This window comes from Anguilla rostrata, chromosome 6 (genome assembly GCF_018555375.3).
Source record: "Anguilla rostrata isolate EN2019 chromosome 6, ASM1855537v3, whole genome shotgun sequence".
Classification (NCBI taxonomy): Eukaryota; Metazoa; Chordata; class Actinopteri; order Anguilliformes; family Anguillidae; genus Anguilla; species Anguilla rostrata.
The window spans coordinates 12,764,607-12,788,787 of record NC_057938.1 but is presented as its reverse complement, the minus strand read 5'-3'; the positions used below and the strand labels follow the sequence as shown (position 1 = coordinate 12,788,787).

The 24,181-nt window shown below is 42.2% G+C and overlaps 3 protein-coding genes across 11 annotated transcripts in view; all 3 read right to left on the bottom strand.

Moving 5' to 3' along the window:
• Window positions 1-867: 867 nt before the first annotated feature.
• On the bottom strand, window positions 868-6,310 carry LOC135256570 (cilia- and flagella-associated protein 57-like). 2 transcript variants are annotated; one of them, XM_064338470.1, is made up of 7 exons: window positions 4,788-6,310; window positions 4,272-4,564; window positions 3,247-3,393; window positions 3,034-3,127; window positions 2,767-2,948; window positions 1,425-1,681; window positions 868-987 (listed from the first exon to the last, which is right to left on the bottom strand). In XM_064338470.1, exons 1-7 carry the CDS (start codon window positions 4,882-4,884, stop codon window positions 960-962), a joined length of 1,098 nt encoding a protein of 365 aa, XP_064194540.1. In that variant the 5' UTR covers window positions 4,885-6,310; the 3' UTR covers window positions 868-959. The 2 variants fall into 2 exon arrangements, with proteins under 2 accessions (XP_064194540.1, XP_064194541.1); XM_064338471.1 differs by having other exon boundaries at window positions 1,615-1,681.
• Window positions 6,311-6,724: 414 nt separating this feature from the next.
• Window positions 6,725-24,181, bottom strand: part of LOC135256561 (inactive tyrosine-protein kinase transmembrane receptor ROR1-like) — a 60,384-nt gene continuing 42,927 nt past the window's right edge. For 4 of the 8 annotated variants that reach the window (XM_064338450.1, XM_064338449.1, XM_064338452.1 and 1 more), the window contains exons 5-9: window positions 23,022-23,149; window positions 22,315-22,632; window positions 21,216-21,461; window positions 20,626-20,837; window positions 10,838-13,099 (exon numbers count right to left, since the gene is read on the bottom strand). In XM_064338450.1, coding sequence (XP_064194520.1) covers window positions 11,669-13,099; window positions 20,626-20,837; window positions 21,216-21,461; window positions 22,315-22,632; window positions 23,022-23,149 — 2,335 coding nt within the window. In that variant the 3' untranslated portion in view covers window positions 10,838-11,668. Of the gene's footprint in view, window positions 7,146-7,354; window positions 7,474-7,680; window positions 7,772-8,126; window positions 8,216-8,675; window positions 8,786-9,047; window positions 9,145-10,837; window positions 13,100-19,771; window positions 19,891-20,625; window positions 20,838-21,215; window positions 21,462-22,314; window positions 22,633-23,021; window positions 23,150-24,181 lie in introns of those variants that run through there. The other 4 variants (XM_064338453.1, XM_064338455.1, XR_010330458.1 and 1 more) reach the window with 4 other exon arrangements.
• On the bottom strand, window positions 16,679-19,681 carry LOC135256562 (toll-like receptor 12). Its single transcript, XM_064338457.1, has one exon. The coding sequence runs from the start codon at window positions 19,679-19,681 to the stop codon at window positions 16,880-16,882; it is 2,802 nt and encodes a 933-aa protein (XP_064194527.1). The 3' UTR covers window positions 16,679-16,879.

The following is a 24,181-nucleotide window of genomic DNA, read 5'->3' as shown; positions in this document are numbered from 1 at the left end:
AATATCTTGTTCTGGGCAGATGTGCGTTTTAATGACGAGTTATAGCTTTTTTTGACTGGTTATCATAGAAAAGAAAGTTTGCATATTTTACTTATGTTTTTTAAAATATTTTTATTATTATTTATTTTTACCATTTTCATGAGGCAATGTATTGATATAGAAAAAGTGAGCAAGCAGTTCCATCTTGTTTTGGGACTAGGTTTTTTGGACCTTCAATAAACTATGTGACCATCTTACAACCACAGTAATTTGATTATTCTGTTGTCACCGGACATAAGTATTTAAGTGCTTTATTTGGAAAAAAATGGCAACATTTACTAGTTGCTAAATCCGGCCAATTTCCTGATCAGTTCAGTAAGTTAATGTACTAGCTAGCTCATTTTTGAGTGAGTTCATAGCGTTGAACAATATCTTTCCACCAGTGAACTGTGCTCATTTAACAATAAAACTTGCCAAGGCTAAAGAGTGGCCCATAAGCGGAATGTGAATAAAATAAAATCAGGCAAGGCAGTGTATACATTATTCATTTTATAATTTCAAAGATAATACCAATTCACATACAGCCTGAATGCACACATGTTCTGGCTGTTTACAGATAGCAGACAAACATATTTTTTGGATTTGGATGAATTTTGATTTTCCTACAGGATACACAAATAATACCTGCACTATATCCTAATAAAACAACACCTGTTTTCCAGAGGGAATCAAAACAATTTGGGAAAAACCGTTAAATTATTCCCTGACCCCAGCAAGGCGGTCAAGCTAAGCTCCTTCGAAACTGGCAGATGCAGACACGCAACGCTGGACTACGACACTGAGAAGGCACAGATCACAGCAACACACATCGCAGGAACCAACGTTAGGCCCGATGGTAAGCTCATCACACAGGAATCCACAACACTTTAGGAAGGATGCACACTTGAAATGAGGACTCACCACTACCATGGAAATACCTGTCATGTCTGTAGATGCTGCAGGCTGAGGCTGGAAGACACAATGAAACACATATTCATGAACAGGGTAGAGGTTGCAAGTAAGTGCATTTATCTTTTATTAGCAGAGGACAAGAGATGTTTATTGTTTAAATGAAAAGAATTCAGAAACCATTAATGAAAATGTTTAGTAAATTAATGCTGTTTACACATTAACTGGTTAACAACCCTAACCTGTACCTATGAACATCTTACAGTATTTTCCAAATTGGAGATGGGATGATTATGCCTTATGAACATCCATTTTTCAGAGGGAATGAAAACCCTATTTAAGCCAAGATGGGATAAAGTGGACAATCACCCCCGACCCCTCAATAGTCAACTGATGATTTTCCAGTTTCCAGGCAATTTAGATTTTTCTCCTGGGAAAAATTGGGAAACACTCTTATTGTTTGCTCATAGGTTCCATGCTTATTTGTTAGTTCTTACTATTCTTGACCAGTTGGGGCTGTCTGATCTTGGGACGTGGCACGGTGTTTGATCCTGGTCCGATGCCTGGCTATAGACCGGTTCCTGAATCGGTTCCTGGGCGCGTTTTGTCGGACCATCCCAGTGCATTCTGCCGACAGTGCCTTCCTCCGCAGACACACATTCTCCTCCTGCAGTGACTGGATCTCACCTGTTAACTGCTGCAGAGTGTCCACCTGGATGCTCAGGGTCTTAGCAGTTTCCTCCAGTTTGTGTACCTGTAGGGAAAAGGACCGGCAGAAATATGGCAGTTTTTAGTGTTGTATAATATTATTGTATAATGTTACTGTAGCAGTCTGAGCAATTTCTGTTGGTAGAAAGTTTCCAGATCCCTTGATTTATGAAGCTAGTTTTGTGGAGGGAAACCACGTAGCAGACAATACACATAACAGGACTGCAACCATCTACCTCATTCCTCCAAATGTTGTTCTCTTCCTCCAGGAATAGGTAGGTGTCTGTCTCTTCAGTCAGCCGTATCTCGTAGTACATTTTAATGTCTACATTTTCCCTGCTCACTGCCTGCAACATTTCTTTCAGTAGTTCTGTCCTGCTGTCGTACTGAAGAGATTGCTTCTTGCGTATGTTCACGCACTGACACAGAACAGGACACAACGAGTGCTCTGGTTATGCTTAACTCCTTACAGCGTTCTTATCTGTGATGTAGCCATACCTGCACTTGCCCCCCAAAAAGGTGCTTGCAGGCAAAAATATTGTACATTAATATAATGACATGACCAAAAATATTTTTCAATTTGAGCTACAACGTTATAGAAAATATATCCTTGAAAACACTGCAGCCATTCTCTTATATTACAAGATTCTTTTTTCTCCTGAAATGCCTGGCTATATTTGTAAGCCAACATGTATTTGCAAACTAGCCTCACGCCTCTCCTCCTTCCAATTTGGGAGAATGCAGACAAATCTGCTTCTCTTTAGATACTTGCATGTCTATCAACAAGCACTTAATTCCTGTGCTGAAAGCTGTGCTGCTCATTGTGTCAGAAGAGCACATTTTATGTCTAAGCTGGCACAGGCAAGGTGCAATTAGCCAGTAGACCAGATGGGAGTCACCGAGCAGTTAGTGCACAGTAGTTATACTGAATGGCTCCTTCCCTCTTGGTGATTGCTACAGCCAATTATGCGCTGCCAGCTACACTTGGCACTTGCATGATCTGGTTTTGATACCAAGACTGCGAGGCACATCCACAATTGGAAGTTCAGCCAAAGATTTTTAGCTTTTGAAAGACCATACTGAGATCCTCTCACTTCCTGTTACATGAAACTTACTTCTTGTGCCCATTACCTCTGCAAGCTGGTGTAGAGTCTCCTGTAGGCGTTCCTCATATCTGCTAGTGACATCCTGGACTTCTTGCCTTCTGCTTTCTTCAAAAGCAAGCAACTGCTGTCTATAGCTTTCCTTCATCTTCTCCAGAGCATGGGACCTCTCAAACACCACCTTCAGCCTCTCAATCCTGATAACCTCGGCTGAGAACAGAAGAGACCTCTGTATCGAGTGCCCTCTGTTCACCTGATGAGATGATTGATCATATTTGACCCATGCAGCTCATACTTAATTTGCCTTTTTCTTGGGCATGCTTCTCCTTCAGCTCTGACACAGATTTCTTGTGCTCCAGCTGCAGCTTCTCCTTCTCCGCAGCAAGAACCTGCATGGCAAGACAAGATTGTCGACTAAGTCACAAGGTGACACATGCCGTTTGTAAACATGGTTCATATACCGAATCTGGGATAGATGTGGTCGTCTGGTTAAACAGTTTTATTTCACCTGGTTCTCTCTTGCCAGGAAAGCCAACTCCTTATCGAATTCCTCCTGCTGCTCTTGGAGTTTCTGCTCACATTCAAGCTGAACCTGTTGATCCCTTTCTGCAATGAGGTCCTCTATCCTCTCACTCAGCTCTAAGATGGTTTTACACTGGAAAATTTGGCAGTAATTTTGAGAAACGCACTTGCAGCCCCAGCATACCTTCACAAGATATTCAAACCCTACATGCCAGCCAGATCCCTCCGTTCTGCTACCTCAGGACGCCTAGCACCTCCCCCTCTTCGCACCTGCACTTCCAGAACACGTCTCCTGTCTGTTCTGGCCCCACGATGGTGGAATGACCTCCCTGTGGAGGTCAGAACAGCTGAGACTGTGAACAATTTCAAACGACGACTGAAGACCCACCTCTTCAGACTGCACCTCTCCCCATCCCTCCCTTCCCCCCTGTAAATGACTAAACTTAGGGTTGTAACTAGGCAGCTGTTTCATAGGTTACTTAGTTGATGCGCCTGTCTTAACGACTACTTGTATTTTTATTTATTTTTATTTTTCCATAGATTGCGTTGTTGCCGTTCTCGTTGTTAGTGTTAATCAGTTTAACCATCAGGGTCCAAGTTGAACTATGCGGTTGTTCCCTGTACTTGGACCGGTACTTCTCTCTAGGGGTTTCGTCATACTTATTCCTGGTTATGGTTATAAACTTTGTTGTACGTCGCTCTGGATAAGAGCGTCTGCCAAATGCCTGTAATGTAATGTAGAAGCACTTCAGATAATAAAGTTATAATCAGGCAAATCAGAAATATCATGAAAAAGCAGTTTACTACCCTAAATGAACATCATACAGTATAAATGCAAATAACCACCTTCTGGTAATGTAAACATATTACACTTTTTATACCAAATTAAAACCATTGTCTCGTATGTTGAGAGCCTAACAATAATATTAAAACTGACATTTAATCAGTATTAACACAGGTTTCAGTTATATGCATAATTTTTTAAATGAAATAACATTTTACAATTTTTACCATAGCCGTGCAACAAGTTTCCTCCATTTGAGTGGCAGTATCCATGAAGGAGATGAGGGTCCCATCCACCTGGGTAAAATTATCCCTAGTCGGAATGAGGGCGTTATCCACCTGGGTGGAACAATACCGAGTGGGAACAAGGTCTGTGTCCACCTGGGTTGAATTGTTCTTAGTGGGGATAAGGTTCTCATCCACCTGTGTGGAACTGTCCTTTATTGGAATGAGGGTCTCGTCCACCTGGTTGGAATTGTCTGTAGCTGGAACCCCGAGGGTACTGTCCACCTGAGTGGCGACTGAAATGGAAGATGGCACCAAAATGAACCAAAAATTAATGACCAGTTTTTACCCTACATGTAGTAATTATATTGCCACAATATTTAATAATATGCTATCCTCATCCAATGGGGTAAACATACAAAAAATATTTGACTCATAAACATTCTTTGACAACCAATATAGAAATAAAATGTGAACCAGCACAGGCAGCAGGAAATGCCAGACATGTGGATTTCTTACCTGTGGAAGACACATCATCATAATTGTTGCACTGAATGCAACACAGACATGACAGGCATTTCCATATGCCCTTCTTGTTGCTCCTCTGCCTTGGCATTTTTCTGAAATCTACTGACAGGCCACCTCAAAACAGGTCGAGTCAAATGCAGTTACGCACTGAAACAGTAAATTTCACAGAACAAACGGGGTTCCAGTATTCATAATAATGTATATCATCGGAAAGAAGTGCATTTTATAGCGATCTCAGCGATATGACGTAACAAAGCCATCGTTTCCTGCCCGACAAATGGAATTTATCGACACCTCTGTGTTGTTATGACGTCATAGAAGCCCCACATTGCACCCGTGGCAGCAGGCATTCCCTTCATTCACATTTAGCCTAGGTGTGTCCTATTTGATGGATTATATTTGAACGCGTGCTTTGAAAATTAGCAATACTCGTTATTGGGCTTTACTTATTAACAAACAGGCTTAAACCTATCAAATGTCATCAGTGAAAAGATCAGTCTTCTTTAGCGTTTCTGAGGACCGATCTCAGAGAACAATATTAGCCCACACTTAAGGCCAATTCATGGTCCAGACGTAGCATTCACCGACCGGACTCCGCTGGGGTCCGCGCAGACAAAATGACGAAATAGCGGACCTCAGCGTACGTCCGCATTGGCATGTCCGCGCGAAGCTCAATTTTTGTCACCGCGCGTACCTAGCGTACGCGTACCGGTGTCACACAAATCATGGCTCGGTATGAAACTGTTTCACATCGACATGCATTTCATGTGGCACCGGAAACACGTGGTGATGCGGAGTACACAAAACAGACATGGAGTCGACATCTGAAGAAAGACTGGCTGAAGAGGTGAGAAGGTACAGGCACCTGTGCGATTCATCCCAACGGGATTATAAAGATTTTCAGAAGAACAACAATTCATGAAGAGAAATAAGCACAACGATGGGGAAGGACGAGGCCATGTTGTTTAGAGTCTGTAACTTCCGGCAGAAAGAGAAAACGACGCGCAAAGATTGTGGGAAATGTAGGGCTTGGATATGCGGGTGGTACGAGTGGACGATGAAAGAGCAAACGACCGCGGACTGTCGGTCCGCACAGCTTATGTGCCCTGTACTTATAAACTATGTAAAAGCCTTAACGCACTTAACCATCTTATACTTGTTCTGACGCTGCAAGAGAACATGTAGCCTACATTTGGTGTAGTTATTTGAGCAATCAAATATATCAGAGAGATACTCCGTTTACAGTTGTTATAGTCCCAAAAACCGTTAGCCTAAGTACCACACGATCAATCGCTGAGCCTCATAGCCAACACGCGAGCAACCAAACTATTATTCTTTTTAGACTTATCAAGAGGTCTGGCTTTTGTTGGGTGGATGAGGTTGGTCTAGCAGGGGCTGAAAGTATCAGGAGACTGATTCCAAATGCTTCCTCGGATGTGTTGGACGGCCCTCTCCGATTTCTGTAAACATCGCTGATTTCATCTAGGTTACTTCCACGAGTCATTACATTCATTTGGCAGACGCTTTTATCCAAAGCGACGTACAAAAGAGTCCTCATGTTCAGTTGTATAGTTATCCTGCAGATGATGAAGTCGCAGTTGTTAAATTCTTATATTGCGCAGACTAAACGGCAGTGCGATTAGCAGCGAGCGATGAGAACCAGGGGAATAGTTTATGGCTACATTTACAAGGTGGTACATAAATTTAAAAAGGAGGTCGCTTGAATTTGTTACACGGCGTGACATTATCTGTAGGCCTACTTATAGCGTAGATTTATGAATACCATACCAGATATTTAATGATTGTGGTTTCCGTTATTTTTAAATCAAAACCTAGCACCATGGAATGGATTGTGAAGTGAAAATGAATGCAATAGGACTAATCATTTTCAATAGAGTTTTTTTTATTGAAAATTCATTTTTTTGTTAACTTTTTTCATTAAATAAATGAAATTTTTTTAAAAAAAAATGTGTTTGTGTTTACTCAGTGTCCCTTCGTCTAATACTATATTTTGTCTAAGGATCTGAAAACATTCAGTGTGATAAATGTGCATTACCAGAGGAAATCAGGAAGGGGGCACTCTAAATATCAAAACATATTCTTGTAAAAAAATGTCTGAGCCATTTGAAGACTTGCGAAAATTCAAAGAACATCAAAACTCTCCAGAAAGTGCACAACTCATTTAAGCAACTGCTTCTTGAGGTAATTCCTCCTCCATTTCCTTGACTGACAGGGTGTGTGTCCAGGCTACAAGGGTGTTGACCTCAGTCTCCCAGTGCTCCTGTGTGTCAGGGCCAGCAGGGCAATCCCTACTGGCTGGGAGTTCCCTCCACGCTGATGCTTGTTGGTCTGCAGACACACACACACACACACACACATAGACACACACATCTAAATCCATGTTTACAGGCGATAGGTACGTTCTAAACAATTTTAACCCTTTGATATTTGCCCATTGTTTTTGGGGATCTAATACATGTACAATTATTTTTTTATGAAAAACTATTGTTGGAGAGCAGTGTCATTTTTATCTGTAGGAGAGTCACAGTGATGCTCACCTGGAGCTCTATACAGCAGGTAAATTCTTTTCATTCGGTTAAGTCTCTCAAGTTTACGGTCTTTTTTGGTGCAGGTTTTCTTCAGTTTGTCTGGCTGCTTGTGCAAGCTGCCTTCAGTGCTGAGAAAAGCAGAACTCACGACTCATAGGAATCAAACACTGTACTCTCTGTATGCGCTGCAGTATAATTATTACTCATGCTCTTTTATGCCGGCCACAAGATGGCCAACTGAAGGTAAGGCATGTTATGGATCGTTCCCTCACGTACAAGTGCATTTCAACTTTATAGATACAATACAGTAATATCAGAATACTGTAAAATGGAACCTGGATTGGTGCAGAGTCCTCTCTAAAGACATGTTTTGTGTCCCACTATGCATGGCAAATGCCTCCTCATACTTGATTAGCTCCTCCAAAGCTGAAACAAGAGGAGAACAGAAGTCACTAGTGCTGCTTTGCTAAAAAGTTTAGTAAATTTGACGAACATTGGCTGTACGTTATACCACAAGTTGCAGTTCTTTAATATGGATTTTTTGTGACCATTGCTTTGTTAGTTATTTTAAAATGTCCAGTGGGGTTTGGGTGTATGAAAGTAAGCAATCTCCCAGCTAATGTCTTCAATGTTTAATAAACTGAGTAATAAAACTCCTCAATGTGAATTGCATTTAGTTTATTAAACACATACATTGCAGCTGTATTTAGAGATGCTATTAGGAAAAATGATGCTATAAAAACATCTGTAATCATTGGGCAGTTCTAGTGCTCAGACGCACTCAGATTCCTCATGCGCATTCTTCTCCCTGTTGTAGCCAGCTTCATCCATGCTTCCAAGTATTCCTCAAAGTATATTCTCCTAACAGCCCTGAAACCAATGGCAAAGAAATATCTTTATGCTTGCCTTGTTTTTACAAATAAAATAAACTGGCCCTGCAAGGAATTTCAACATGGAGAATGTAGCTCAAATGCACTATAAAATGGTAAAAACTGAAATATGTGCTTGCTGACATTAAAGCTTGACTGCACGATTTGAGTTAGTTTTGGTTATTTTTGAAAAAATTGTGAAAGACATTTCAAGAATGTAAGAAAACAAGTTCATTGTAAGCCTAGTTCGAAATGCATTCTTTTTGAACTTCCATTGTTACCCACATGCATTTTATCATGTTCTTTTGTTGTACTTTTACTCTTTTTAGATTGGTATTTTTAGATTTTTATCAACCTCAACAGTTTGCATTCAGGCAAAGATAGATCTTTCAGATCAGGCAGCCCCCTGCAGAGGCTGGCACACTTAAAACGTTATGTGAAATAGCCAATGCATCTAGTACCTCTGAGGAGAGGGGCAATTGGTGAAAGGTAAATCTTGACACAAAATCCAGGCAGTTCAGATAATGCTGCACTGACCTGTCACACCGCAAGTTCTCTCCTGGTCTAGCTCCTACAGTGGGAAAAGGGGTAAACTTAGGTCCTAAATCTAGATTCAGGGACAAGGAGTCCAGGTCCCAGGTGGCGTGTTTACTTCACAGCGGACAATAATACACTGACTGAAGGCCAGCATATCAGCTCCCACAGCCATTGCTAACAAAAGCCCAATGCGGTGGAGTTCAAGAGATGTGAATTATGTGTAAGAATTCAAGCAGTAATGTATGAATCTCTCTCTTCGCCCTCTACCTCACCGGCCTGGTATCACAGATTCTCACTTTTGTCAAGGCCACCATTCGGCGTCGCTTGTGGAAGGGCAGACAGGTTCTCACCCAGCAGTTCACCTGCACCCTCCACGACCGGGTTTGACATGGTCTGAGAACGCAAAAGAGAGGGACACGGCACACACACACAAAAAAGAGAAAAACATCCGTTTCTCAGATTATCATTAGGCTATTTTCAGAACAAGAGCTGTGCAACAGTAAACTGCCTTGTGTATTCTGCAGCATTGGATAATACAAATAGAGTGGAGACAATCCATTCTGTGATTGTCTTTTTCAGGTTTTTTTAACCTCGTCTTCTGTAATCCTTATTGTCAGTCCGCAACCATGTGCTGCTGCCTGCCTTGGCCGGGACAGTCGTGAAAAAAAGATTTTTAATCTCAATGAGGTTTTCCTGGTTAAATAAAGTTTAATAATATGCCACAATATTTACTACAAAACAGAACTCTTGCACAGGATCCAAGTTTACATCAACCTCGACTTTGATTGTAAACCTATACACTCAGGAAAAAAAAGACTTCATATGGGAAACCTTTTTCTTACTAGAACTCTATGGTTGGTTTGAAAAGTGTGAAAACTCCAATATTTAACCATTTTGCCCAAAAATGAACCACTGAACTAGATAGGGTTCCTCTATGGAGACTCAGGGAAGCCTTTTGGAGCGCTAATGAGATTGTAGTTATGAACTGGATTTAATTAAAGTATTTATAAGTCACTTACCTTTTGATGAAAATTCAGCAGCAACAAGTTTAAACATTTACTGCCATCTTGTGGAGCGTACCTATCATTACTAGCCTACAGCCAAAAACAAATAATTTTCCAAGAATAAAAGATTAGGTACAGTGAATGCAAAGTGCCAATCTAAAAAAAAGAAGAGAAACAATAGGCTTAGTGTTGTCAAATTTCTTGTCACCACGAAGAATCCATGACTTGTTTACATTCTGGCCAGGTGTGTAAAAAATCTGTCTGTAAAAAAATCTGTTTTCGTCGCAGCGCTTTCGACGCAAGCAATATCGGAAGCACTGTCATAATATTTTTTCTTACTGTGAAAAGTGCCTGACCTGCAGGAGTAGGTAATGTGTTACTATGGCGACACAATTGTATCGAAAAATTCCAAAATGGAAATAAGGCTATATGCTGTCACTGCATTTAGATAAAACCTACCATGCATCAAAAAAAGAAAGAAAAAAAAGCCTTACACATTTAGTTTAAATATAGATCCACTAGTCTGCCATTGAGAAACTGGCTTACTTGTAGTTCATAAAACTCAAATGTAACAAACATCCATTGTGCACTAGTGGCTTACTACTATGACAGCTCAAAAGTGAACCAAGTACACTTTTGTCAAAGTTCCCTTCTGCCTAAATCTGGTTATTCAAGTAGTAGGCCTATCATATATCGTGAAAGACACCCCAGCACCACCTCATAATGAAATTCAGGGGAGTATCTGTAAATAGTACATTAAAAAGTGTGCCTCAGGCAGGTTTTTGGATTAATTAAATTCACTGCACAGACAAAGATGTCATTATTAAGAAATCATTGAAAAGGCATAATAATAGGACAACACCGATTGTATATTTCAGAAATATATGAAAATACAATGCAAAAACGAGTCTGAAATGTATGGCTCCTGTCATTTGACAAAAACCTTGGTTGAAACTATAACTTTGATTTAAAACTCTCTACCAATCTCTGTTAATTTATATGAAGCAGAGTGATCTGAAGCAACAAAAATACCCGACTCAATTATCTATTTTTGTACAAAGCAAAAACAGGACCACTTGACATTTCATTTGTAAACACATGAAAATGTTCCAACTCATTTTTAATTAAACAAGAGGTGAGTACATTCGCTAAAAATAGAAAACGAATCAAACTAAGATTGACCCTTCGGTATAAAGTTTCTCTGGTCTTTACAGGGAACTACCATAAAGAAAAGAACATAAGAGACCATTCTGAAATAAGAAAATCTGTAGCAAAGTCACAAGGCAGCAACAACTGCCAACATATTACATAAACTGTACAGTATATCATAGCCTGCTCATCCTGCTTTGCATGACTTAAAGAATTCGCTAAAAGATAATACACATTAACAGGCTGCTTCTACTCAATATAAAGTGAAGGAACTGACTGGTCTGGCAGAAGATTATACTTCACCAGCAAGTAATGTAGTTTGATCTTTGCCGTTGGCAACAAAAGTACAAGCTCTCAAAGTTCCTCGCAGTATTTTTTTTAACAGCTTCCACATCTACAAATTGGATCTAATGCTTTTAAGTATGATGGTCTTTGCTCCTTTCTACAAAAAATAAAACTTATAGTGAGTAGAAATGTGCTGCCTCTAAATGGCTGGCTAGCAACAGTTTCTGTGGCAAAATAGGAAACTGACACACGATAGCATCGGAAGCAAACTAGTACAGTTGCAGTACAACGCAGTCTAATAGTTTTTTTTAAATACATTTTTTTGTACATTTTAATTATAAAAAAACTTATAAATCTGTGAATGCCATTCAAGGCTTTCATATGTACAGCCCCAATAACCCCCCACCCCTCCTAAAAAAGTTAAATAATTATTTGTAAAAAATAAAATAAAAAAAAAGGAAATGTACAAAAATACTGGGCTACAAGTGGGCAGTTATGCTGGATTCATCAAAGCTGTGCCGGCTAGGGTCAGTGAGGTGCAGAGTGGCGTGTGTGGGGCTGGCCTGTAGGGCCTTTTGACTCTGCAGAGCCTTTTGGTGTGTGACTGCGGGTCGGGGAAAGCAATGGGGCACCAGCGGCACGGCAGTGTCATGGCTGGAGCAGATGGAGGGCGCACTGGTCCCGGTTGGGCCCGTGCTGGCAGAGCTGCTGGCGGAGCTGGGGGAGCGGCTTTTGGGGGGCGGGCAGTGCGCAGGGGAGCGGGTGGGACCCGGCGGCAGGAGGTCGGCCGTAGGGAAAGGGGCGTAGCCGGGGGATACCACATAGCCATTGACGGGGACAAATCTCTGGCTTAGGGGCAAAGGAGCCGCCACGAAGCCTGCGATATGGGGTGGGGGCAGGGCTTGGCCGTGCGCCGGGTAGGTGTAGCCGGCGTAGCGGGGGCTCCCAGTGCTGCTGATGGGACTGGCGCTCAGGGAGGTGGTTTGGGTGGTGGCGTTGCCCCCTGAGGGCGTGGTCGAGCTGGTGTGGGACGAGAGTGCTCCCCAGGCCCTCAGGCGCGAGTGGATGTCCCTGAAGCGAGGCCGCTGGGCGGGGCCCTCCCGCCAGCACTCCACCATCAGGCCGTACAGGCAGGCCGGGCAGGACGGCGGGCAGGCCAGCAGCTGCCGCTGGTGTACCACGTCCACCACCTCCTGGCTGCTGAAGCCGCAGTAGGGCTGCAGGCCGAAGCTGAAGATCTCCCACAGCACCACGCCGAACGCCCAGATGTCAGAGTCGGTGGTGAAGGTGCCGCAGGCGATGGCTTCCGGGGACATCCAGCGGACCGGCAGCGGGCGCCTGTTGGGGGCGTAGAGGTAGTCGGAGGTGTAGGCGTCCCGGGACAGGCCCAGGTCCGAGATCTTGAGGTGCATGCGCTCGCCCACCAGGACGTTGCGGGCGGCCAGGTCCTTGTGCACGAACGAGCGGCCGGACAGGTACTCCATGCCGGCCGCCACCTGCGCGGACAGGCGCAGGAGGTCGCTGTGGTCCAGGCCGGAGTGCGCCGTGCCGTCCTCCTCGCTGCTGCTGGCCCCGCCCACGTCCGAGTGCGGCGAGCGCGAGATGAGGAACTGCCGCAGGTCGCCTTGGCTCAGGAACTCCAGCAGCATGCAGACGGGCATGTCCTGCGTGACCACGCCCAGCAGGGACGCCACATTGTGGTGGTGCAGCTCAGCCAGCAGCGACACCTCCTGCTGGAACTCACCCCACATTTGCGGGCTGGAGGGGTTCTTCAGGGTCTTGATGGCTACCAGCTGGGCCTGCTCCATCCCTGGCAGGTACAGGTGGCCTCTGTACACCCTGCCAAAGGTGCACTCACCCAGCTCCTCCATGAAGCGCACAGCCGACAGCGGAAGCTCCTTAGCTTTGCTCTGGGAGAAAGAGAGCAATCAACCAGGGATTTAAAAAAGTCAACATGTATTTTAACATGATAAAATTAACACATTTTTAAATGATACATTTTTTCATTCCACCATTCAGTTTTGGCAGGGCACACACTAAGGTTAGCCAGCCTCAGCTCATCTTCACTCTGCAATGCTGCAGCTGAACTGTGCAGCTTCTTCCTTTGATGTTGTCTGGACTGACACAGGCAGACTGTAGGTGCTTGATCAATCAGAAGAGTTGCTGTTGAGTGCTGATGCGGAGCATATCCTGCTGACCGGCTTCAGCTGGCGATTTGAGGGCAGGGTTATGACTGAGCACCTTCACATCACTTCCCATGTGAACTTCCACGCCCCTTTCACAACTAGTGCCTCTCAGAAAGCTAAAATAATGTATAAATCCATACCAACATAACTGAGCAGTCTCTGAACATATATTACTGGTAGATATTTACTGCTCGCTTTAGCATAAAGATGGACATCAGTCACCCTCATTTTTGGCAGCCCATCCAGGCATCGAGTACAAGAGCCATAGAGAGCAGTAGCTACAGGCTAACTAAACTAGCTGACTAGGAAGGTAGCTAAAAGGCACTGGAGATAAAATACGAACTACAGTTATACAGTAACAGTAGCCTGTTCTCCACCTACTACGCAATTAAAAAAAATACTTCCTGGATGGGTGAAGTTGGTGTGTCCAACTCATTTGCAAGATGAATTTGTGCAGCGTTGCTGTTCACGAAGAGACAAAATTACTATATATTAATTACATTGCTCATTATTGAATTGCTTATTTATTCATTTCATTATCAACGTATTTAATTTTGTCACATTTGGTATCGAGGGAGCACCACTACTGTGCACTGCGATGGCCAGAACATCATCCAAGATCGTTAGACCACCATACTTTCAGCACTATATAGGCTAGATTATTGCAAATCTGTTGACGGTATATACCTGACACATATGTTAAACTGACTGCAAAGGTGTTACGTGCCAGGTTTGTTTTTTTCTTCTGGTCTCATTATTCCGTCAAGTCTGCTACGGGTCACTCCGCAATTGGTGAAGAAGAGGAAGAGTGCGTTGTTTTCCCCCCAATCCTCTTCTGCGGACTTGCCTGGCGGCCAATGAGGAACAGACCCACACCTATATATAGCGAATATTGTCAGTTGCACCTCAGTGACTTGGATTTGAATGTTAGTTCACTCCTGTATTGCTATTGTGACTTTGTGCTATTTTGACTTCTGTGTATCGATCGTAATTTCTGAAAAGACTTCTAGTCTGGGTATGCGTCTCTGGTTTGGTTGCTGGTTTTGTGTTGGGTTAGGAGTGGGAATTAAGTAGGTGTTTGTTTTCTTAACTGTCACTGTTAGTTTCACTTGTGTATATATATATATATATATATATAGATACGGGCGTGTACCACCCTTGTATGTTTTCGTTCAGTTTAGAATAGTCAGGTTCGGAAGATTTTCGGGTTTCAGTTAGTTAGTTTCTTTCATTTCTAGAATTGTTAGTAGCTTATATATTTCTGTTTTGGTTATCTTCTTTTGTTTGGTACAGCCCCGTGTTTCCCCTCCTGTTTGTTCATTGTATAGTAAATTAATTGTGTAAATAAAATTTAATCTTTAATGATCATTCATTTTGTCACTCTCCTGTACCCCTAGACCACAATGGGGACGTAACAAAAGGTAAATCCTTACATGGCTTCAGACTACATTATATGGGGTCATTGCACTACTCCAGTTTAGAATCACATTGCAGCTCTGTCTGCGTCTTAATAGCGGTAAGAGAAATACATTAACACGTGTATGTATAGCATGGGTGGTTTCAGTTCCTCAATCACCCATGTGAAAAGGTGTGAAAACAACATAGTGTTGTGTATGCAGATTTTAAACATGGGGCATCTTTCACTTCCTCCTCCTGAAGTCCCCCTTTTAAGAAGTGATGGGCTCTTTGTATTCATGCAGTTAGCCAAAAGACTCAAGTTAATATATATATGTAGACAAAGCTGATCCTGCAGCACACATACAAAAAAGTGTGGAAATTTTTTTTCTTTCAGTGCCATTCAATGTCTTCTTGCTATGAACTGAAAAGAGCATTTTAGCATTGCAGCTATTAAAAAACACAAATCAAGATATGAATCACCGTCTCAGGCTTGAGATGAACTTTCCAGTCATTTCAGTTTAATAACTTCACTTCTGTCCTAAGACCATTTAAGTTAAGACAGGCTTAATACATAATCTTGATTTAAAATGTTCTTTCAAGCGAGGATGTCGGTACCATGGACTACAAAAGACACTCCACAAAACTACAAAGCCCATATGTCTACCTCAAAGTCCCCCTAGTAGAGCAAATTTTAGTCAGTGGTTTATTGCAGCAGTGGCAGGACATATTTCATGAAATGTCACATTCCATAACAATACTGAATATAGGAGTAAATGCGCACAGCATTTTCATTTTGCTGTAATAATACCACTAAATATTGGTTCATACTCTTGGGGAGAAAAAGTTAACCCCACCCTATAAGTAGCACAGACGATGATGCGCATTCGTCCGACAAGAGAATGATTATCGCAGGGGACCTGTTACTCGAGGTATTGTAGTTTAGGAAGCCTCTGGTGCCAAAAAGCTATTTTCCTGATTGACGTCCATTCAAAACTATGAATTTACCCTGGTAAAATGAAATGATTTTGGACAGTACTTTTAAACTTCTAAACTAAATTATTTTGACACTGAATCAATTACTCTCCAATTACTCTCCATATTCTCCACGAATGAGTATGAGGCTGTGATTTATATTTAATGACACTCATGGGCAATTTCTCTTGAATGAATTGAAAATTTTACTGTGAAATTATTTCAGACAGATATCCTAAGTGAAACTAACATGGGATGATATTACAGACTGTGGTCAAACCTGAAAATAGTTACTGGGACATACTAAATGATCAGTGGTATCAATACATATTTTGTTGAATGAACTTGTGATGGCGAAAGTGACCTGGCTCGCACATTGTGGAATGTTTATGTAATAGCAGACATATACAACAGAAACTTTAATATACCGTATGTCTGTTTTGAGAACTTTATGGTAACCCCTGACATAGTTTGGACTTTGGACCGGTAAACATTATATATTAATCTATAATATAATGTACTGTGAAATGTATTATATACACTGTATTACTATTGGTGACAACTTGTTTATGTTCACTGTACTTATAACTCTGTATGGAAAATTAAAAAAAATAAAGTTTAAAAAAAAAAAAAAATAAGTTCTGTAGTCTACCCACAAAGATAAATGAATAACCATTTATGAACGTAAATTTGACTGATAATAAATTTAGAAAGCACCAATAAGTAAGAAAAAAGAAATCTTTGGACCACAAAAAGACTAGTTTACCGCATAGTACTAAGGCCGCAATTCTTAAACAGCCTGTTTGAATAAACTATTACTGTTCCAAATTTCCACTTACTGTATAACACGATCTCAGCCAATCAGCATTCAGGATCGAGACAACCCTTTTTATACATATGTATTTATTCCCAGAAAAGAACAAATTTACAAAATTATGAGTGTATTAAGCCATTTATTTTCTTTTTCTCTTGATTATGTTGAGAAATTAACAGGAGTACATCCTATGTTCGTAGAAAAAATACCAGAGTGAAAGTAGTAAATGTTATGTACAATGCTGATGAATAATAATAAAAATAGTTCCAGGATAAGACTGCAATTTGACCTCACTTTTCCAGATTATGTAAATTGAAATCTCATGCTCCTCCACTAGTAGGTACAAGTTTAGCCCTTAGCCTGTCCCAGAAAACTGCTCGCTGATTTGGGTCCTGTGGCCAGTCTAGGTAGGTCCTGGTCTTCACCAGTCTGGCCAGCCTGTGGTGGGCTGACAGCTGGAAAGGGGATATTTTTTCCAGGAAGATGAGGATCAGAACATCCTTGCGTTCAACCAGCAGGCGATGTGTGGCCAGTTTCAGCTCCAGGGAGCACCAGTTGCTGTGGAGATAGTTTTGGCTGACCAGGCAGAGGGTCCTGCGGCTGCTGTACAGGCTGTCTGTGATATTGTCCACGATGTCTTTCCCCAGCTGAAAGTCTCGATTGTGCAGGCAGAGGCGCAGGAAAGGGGGGCCTCGCTCCTCAAGGTTGGGCAGCAGCTCCTCAAATACCCAACGCTCATCCTTCCCACAGTAAGACACAAAAGCATCAAAGCGATAGTGTCTCCCAGCTCTAGGATGGAGAGCCTCATCCAGCCAACCATGGGCAATGTGGAAGAGAGCAATGAGGTAATCACTAGCCAGGCTGTGAACCATGACAACCAGAATGAAAAAGACCAACCCTAAGGCCGTTGACAGAAACAGCACAAACTCCACCTCTGTAGTGCAGTTATCCTCCACATATTTCACAAAGTTCAAGTTGCTATGTTCTCCTTCACAACTCATGTTCTCCTTTGAAGGACCCATTATGACTTCAGTTTGCCTCTGTTGTTTTGCCCATAGAATGAGCCAAGCATTGTCACAATGGCAGTAAAGTTTGGATCGATAAATGTATAGATACTTTAGATGCTTTGAGTGTTCAGTAAAACTTTCCATTATACTGAAAGTATTACTAATTTTTAAAAATACCACTGTCAACGATCTGAGGTCTCTGGTCAGGCCTCCCTCCAAGGAATCAATTCGGCAGTCAAACAAAGTTAATATTTCTAGCTTACTTAGGTTGTGAAACATGACATCAAGGTTATGTTGAAGATTAAAGTCTACGTTGCAAATGACCAATCTCCTTAAATGGACTAGGCTATTCAGTTCAGTTAAATCAAGAAAATTAGCTGTTAAGCTGGAAACATATTCAAAGTCTTCAACAAATGGAAAGTACTTTCCCATGAATTGAGAACCACAGAGTAACTGGTCTGTCTCGGCATAAACATTTATGATGGATTCAAAAAATGGTCTCTTGCAGTCATCAAAGGAAACTATCTTCCCAGTTATATGGAATCCAAGCCTTGCTTTAGGTTTGCTGTTACTGCCAATAATTACATGTATAGGCCATCTCCCAGAACTAATGGTTAAATTTGTTAATCCCCTTGGAATGTTGTTAAATATATAAGTCATGTTCAGTTTTACTGTTGACTCAGAATCTTGAGGTTGAAGGTTTCCTATAGAAAGCAACTGAAGAGAGGCTAGATTTCTGAAAGTGTTCTCCTCAATGTGTTTCAAAGGATTTTGTTCGAGTATGAGGGATTTTAAATTGTGCAAATCAGAAAAAACGCGTGTTGCAATATATGAAATCTTATTTTTTTTAAGCATTAAAAATTGCAATTGAACCAATCCTTGAAAAGCATAATTTGCAATCCTGTCAATTAAGTTACTTGACAAATCAAAATATTCTAAACTCACCAAGCAAAAGAACTGTCTCGCAGGAATAAAGTTTATTTTACTATTTGTTAATAATAGGGTAGTTAACCATGTGACTTGGCCCGGCAGTTTACAAATTAACCATAATTTTGAAGTATTGAAGGCATTATTTGAAACTGCTAATTTGGTGAGATTTTTCCATTCGTGAATAAAGTTTAAATCCAAACTGACAACTGATGTATGGTCTGATAAACCAAATAATGACATTCCTTTCAGTCCTTGACAGGGTTTAAATGTAGAGTCTGTGTAGTTACTGATATTGTAATACGTCAAAAACAGACTTTTAACTGAGAACATAGACACTGTTTTACAAATGCTTTCAAAATCAACTTCTGCAGGAAAGTTGTAAGAAAAGTCATCGACATTCTTCATACCAGACAATGGAAGCTGACTTAACAATTTGCTTTCAGTTAAAGCAAGGGATGATACATCTCTGAAGTATTTAAGTGCATCTTTCTCTATATAGCTTATATTACGAAAATTTAAATAAACACTGTGAAAAGTAGGTAGCTTACCAACTGTCATGTTCATTGATGAACAGTTTTGGTATTTTAGGGTTTGTATGTTCTTCTCTGCAATATAAAGCTTCCTCAGTGATGTGACATTGATTACTCTACAGATTACATCTGTTATTTCCTGGATACAACAATGATCTATTCCAAGAGATTTCAGTTGTGGAATTTCACTGAAGACTTCAGGCATTATTTCAGAAATTCTATATCCAGTTAGTTGCAATGATTCCAGTTTGGGCAGGTCAGAAAATGTACCTGACTTGATAGATGTTTTGAAACAATCTTGGCCTGTACATGACTTTAAGGTCAGCATCTGCAGGTTCCTGAGCCCTTGAAATGCTGCTGGAAGAATCTGAGTGAGGCATCCAGAAATAGAGAGACGCTCCAAATTGTGAAATGCAGAAAATGTGTTGGGTAAGAGCAGACTGACACCTGTTGTTCCGTATGTAATTTGGAGAGACAATAGATCCGTTGGAAGCCCAGCCAAATCCTTCTTCAAATCTGTGACACCATCACATTTTGCCTCGTTCCTTGTTATATTAGGAATTCTTTCTATGATAGCACATTTCTCAGTACTCCAAACGCTGGAACAAAGGCTCCACAGAAGCACGACTTCAAACCAAGAGCTGATGAACCCCATCTTTCCTGAGTGAACTTCCGCATACGTTTAGATGTTATCACTGGTTTGTGCAGAATGTCTTTGAGCTTGCTTTTAAGACAGGAAATTGCTGTGCTTTCAAAGGATGTGGTTTATTCTTAAAATAAATAACAGAAAGCCAGTGAGGGTGCCGGACAGGGTGAACCGTGGCAGCTGTGAGAGACTACCTGGCTCCCTAAACCACCAGTGTCCTGTTGGGGAAGTGAGGATGAAGTAAAATGTGTTTAATTTTCTGTATCCAGCAGTTTCATTAAAATTATTCTCTGATGCTTTCAATAGACTTCCCTCTGAATTGAAATCATGAGCATCAGAGAATAATTTTAAGTTATCATTAAAAAGATGGCTGTTAAATGTATAATTCTGTGTTAAATGTATAATTAGATGTTAGATGTATAATTCCAGTCCTGTCTTTGTTCATTTTTAAAAACATATTAGTGTACATATTTTCAATCACTGACACGTTTTATTTCAAGGCTGGCAAAATGCATCCATCCTTGGTTTTGAAATTGTTGAATAGAGTAATTTTCTACTCTCAGAAGTTATCAGAACAAACCATATCATATTTTTGAAAAATGTCTCTCCTGGGGGACCATTCCCCCAAACCCTCTAGAGTTTCTTTCTCTCTCCACCCCCTTGAGACCAACAAACACCATCCCCCTTTTTTTACTCTGAACTAAAGAGCACTTCTTTAGAATTCACTTGCTGCTGCTTTAGAACACATCTCCAGAACACAACTGTCCCTGCTGTAGGAAATGTGTTTGGAATAATACCCGATCCTGATTTTCACATATTTACAACATAACTGTGTTTTGTGTTGAATGCGCTCCATGTGGGTCCAGGTTCACATACTAAATAGACAGACTGTTCTCATCTCATCGCATCCAATTCTGAAACATTAGGCATGTGTGTCTGTCTGCTGCCGTTACCTTGGGCTTGCAAGCACTGAGCATGGACATCTCCACATTCTGGCCCCTGACAGGTTTGGGCTGGCGTGGGACAGGCGACCGTTGGGCCTTCTGGGCGTTGCGGCAGGTGCAGATGAAGAAGAACAGCAGGGCGATGGCCAGGGGAAGGATCACGCAGGGGACCAGAATGGACAGCGTCTCCACACCGCTGCGACCGGGCTGCTTCTGGGTGTCTGTGCAACAGGAAGACACCGCACTCTGTCTGGCCACCACACATACTGTACGCACACACACGGCACATAGGCTCTATATGTTCATCACACAAGTCACAGCACACTGTGTCTGTTCATCACACAAACCACATGGTACTGCGCAACAGGACGGAGTAATGTATGTACTGTGTCAGTAGTGTGTATCAGTAGACAGTAGTCAGTAGTATACATACTGTGTCAGTAATGCGTATCAGTAGACAGTAGTCAGCAGCATATATACTCTGTCAGTAGTGCGTATCAGTAGTATACATCAGCAGACTAGACTAGTGTCAGTAATGCTGTGTCAGTAGATAGTCGTGGATGTGAATAGGAAGTAGAGCATCTGCGACGTTTTCTCACCACACAGAGCAATGTGACACAGCTCCATGCGTACAGCCTCATTCAGCGTCAGGCACCAGGGCGCCTGCTGCTGGTTCCCTGGGTTACGGCAGTAGGAGTGGCCTCCACTGAGTTCTGGGTACCGCAGTGCCAGGTAGTCGTGACTGTGGGGGTACTGTGAGTTCCAGGGCTGGCACTGTAATCCTGACCTGGTCACGCTGACTGTGCCTCGGTAGTCCACCCCACTGCCGTTGTAACAGTGACGATCTGTGAACAGAGAGAACAAGAGAGGAACTGATTATTATATGCTAAACTTGCAAGATAGCCATTACCCTACAGGCACGTGAGTGACATAATCAGCCACCTGCTTAGCTTCAATCAAATTGCCTGAAATGCCAATATTATTTTATTCAAAAAAAGTTTAGCAAATTAGTGACAATGTTTGAAGAAAAAAAAAAAATGTAAGTAAAATTAAGAACAAAGAACTTATATATATATTAAATCCAGACCATTTAATGACTGCAGACAGACAGAACAGTGGGCTCTAGGACTTGTTATTGGCCTACTAATGACTCCTAATAATACAGTTGAAGATAAGACAGAGACAGACATGCAGGAAGCACCTGGTAATGTTGATAGGTCCACCAACTGGATGTTAGGCTAGATAGAGAAATAGACAGCTGGTCAGTATTGCAGGGTGTTCTAGTTCTTGTTAAGGGGTTTAGCCAAAGGATATTAATATGAGACACGTTAAGACAGAAAGACTGGAGAGTTGTACTCTTAACTGAGCTTGAACATAGATCGTTAGCAATTATGAATCCATGGAAAGACACTTCAGGGACAGAACTAGCTTTACAGACAAACAGTTCAGGCAATGTTTGCATGTGGCATCACTGAACAGTAGAGTGAGGAGAAAAACTGGGAAACAATTTGGTCCCTGAATATGGGTATTTCTAAAGCAGGTACTTATGTGGGATTTTCACTCGTGGGAAAAAAAAGTCTCAGCTTGTTTAGGGAAAGTCGAAAAATTCCTGTTCTCAATTTCATTTTAGTCCTCAATGGGCATGGCCAGGTGAAAGTACTCTAGTTGATGAGCGTGCCAAGGAAGACGCACCCTTACCCTTGTCAATGTGTGTGGCCAGGGGGATGCCAATCCTCATGCAGGTGGAGGCTTCAGGAGTGTGGGCTGCTGCCAGCTGGTGGCAGTTGGGCAGTTTCAGGCGTTTTAGGATGGCGGGGTTCGAGCGGGCAATGATGTACTCGGTCCGGCACAGGTCGTTCTCCAGAACCTCGCACTCGTCCCGGCACAGGTCCCGCGGCCGCTCGCTGCCCGAGCTCTGGTCACACCCCGGGAAGGCAAAGTGACAGAGTGACGGGATGGCAAACTGTGAGCATCGGTCTGACAGCTGGGCCGACGTGCCGATCATGGTGAAGGCCGCTGAAAGAAGGCAGTTACACCTCAAGCACAAACCTGACACAGACTCAACACAAGCTTAACATAATATCTACAGAAGACTCAACGCTGCAGGTCAGAAATATCATTTCTGATAAACAATAACACCTGTTATCTGGGTCTTTGCAGAAAGCTGGAGGTGTCAATACCTGTAATGTGGGTCCAGAGCAGGATTACCGAGTTAGCTGGATAACTGCATGAATAAAAGCCAGAACAGATCTTTTTACTCCAGTCCATGTTCCAGATTTGGGAGAGTTCTGAGTTTTACTCAGAGCAGTTATCCAGCTAACTCAGTAATGCTGCTTTGTGAAATACCCCCCTGGTGTGAATGTACCTGTGACCTGGGTCTTAAGAGAAAGCCGGTGTGAAAATACCTGTAATCTGGGTCTCTATCTCGCCCTGCATCTGCAGGGAGTCCACAAAGATGGTCCGGTTGCCAATGAAGCGGGCGCAGGCGATGCCTCTGTAAGGCTGGCAGAAGCCCTCCTCCTCGTACACATCCCTGCGACAGGGGAGAGCGCATGCACGGTAGTTCTCAGGGTGTTCACTGCGGGGCAGCGTGGGGAGCTGTGTCAGGTGCACATGAACTCCCTTCCCTGCACAGACGTCTGGTTACGAGTCATTTCATACCAGCGGTTCTCCCTCTGTGGCCCAGTGTGCACAACCGTGAGGCCCGATTTGCAGACAAAATAACCAAAATGTAGTACAAGAACAATGATCTCACTTTAACATAAGCATTATCTACACCCCATACCGAAAAACACCCTTCCTTTGGGGTATTGACCCTGAATGAAGGGCACTGCACACAAACTGAGCCACCCTCACTCTGACACTTCTCCTGCACACAGACATAAGCACCCAGTCCATTTTATTCAGGTACACACACACGCTCACATTATGCCGTAAGCCCATGACCTCATTAAGGAGCACCAACTCTACTCCCATAGTCATTAAGTGGACATCTTTCAGTCTTGTTTAGACAAGAGTTGAGGTAGGCTACCACTAAGAAAAATATTTACCTGTAAAAATATGTATATCTATGGTTAGTCAATGTTTCTGTAGAGCGCCAGTGACATGTACATTTCAAGAGCACAGACGTTAGCACTGAACTCAAGACTGCAGAAAGAGGAGGACAAGTGATAATAAGTTACAGAGAGTGAAGACCAGCAGGAAAGCTCACCCGCTGGAGGAATTCCTGTCGGTTAGACAGCCTGCGGTCTCTCTGTAGGAAAATAGCACCATCGCTTCAAGCCTTCATCTCACACAACAGTGCCACAGACCCCAGCCAGGAATTGTGTAATTATTTCACCGTAGTCACCAATTACAGGATCATTTTTTTAATTTAGAAGCTTAATTTAGCTGCATCACATTTTTTACATTTGGCTAGTGCTCTGCTGAGAATTATGTTAAATGCTTAATAATCATAACCACCTTCTGTGAAGGATTTTAGAGGGAAAAGTACGGAATGTTCTGGAACTGGAATAAGACATGTATAATACATACATACAGTGCACACATGCGCACACACACACAC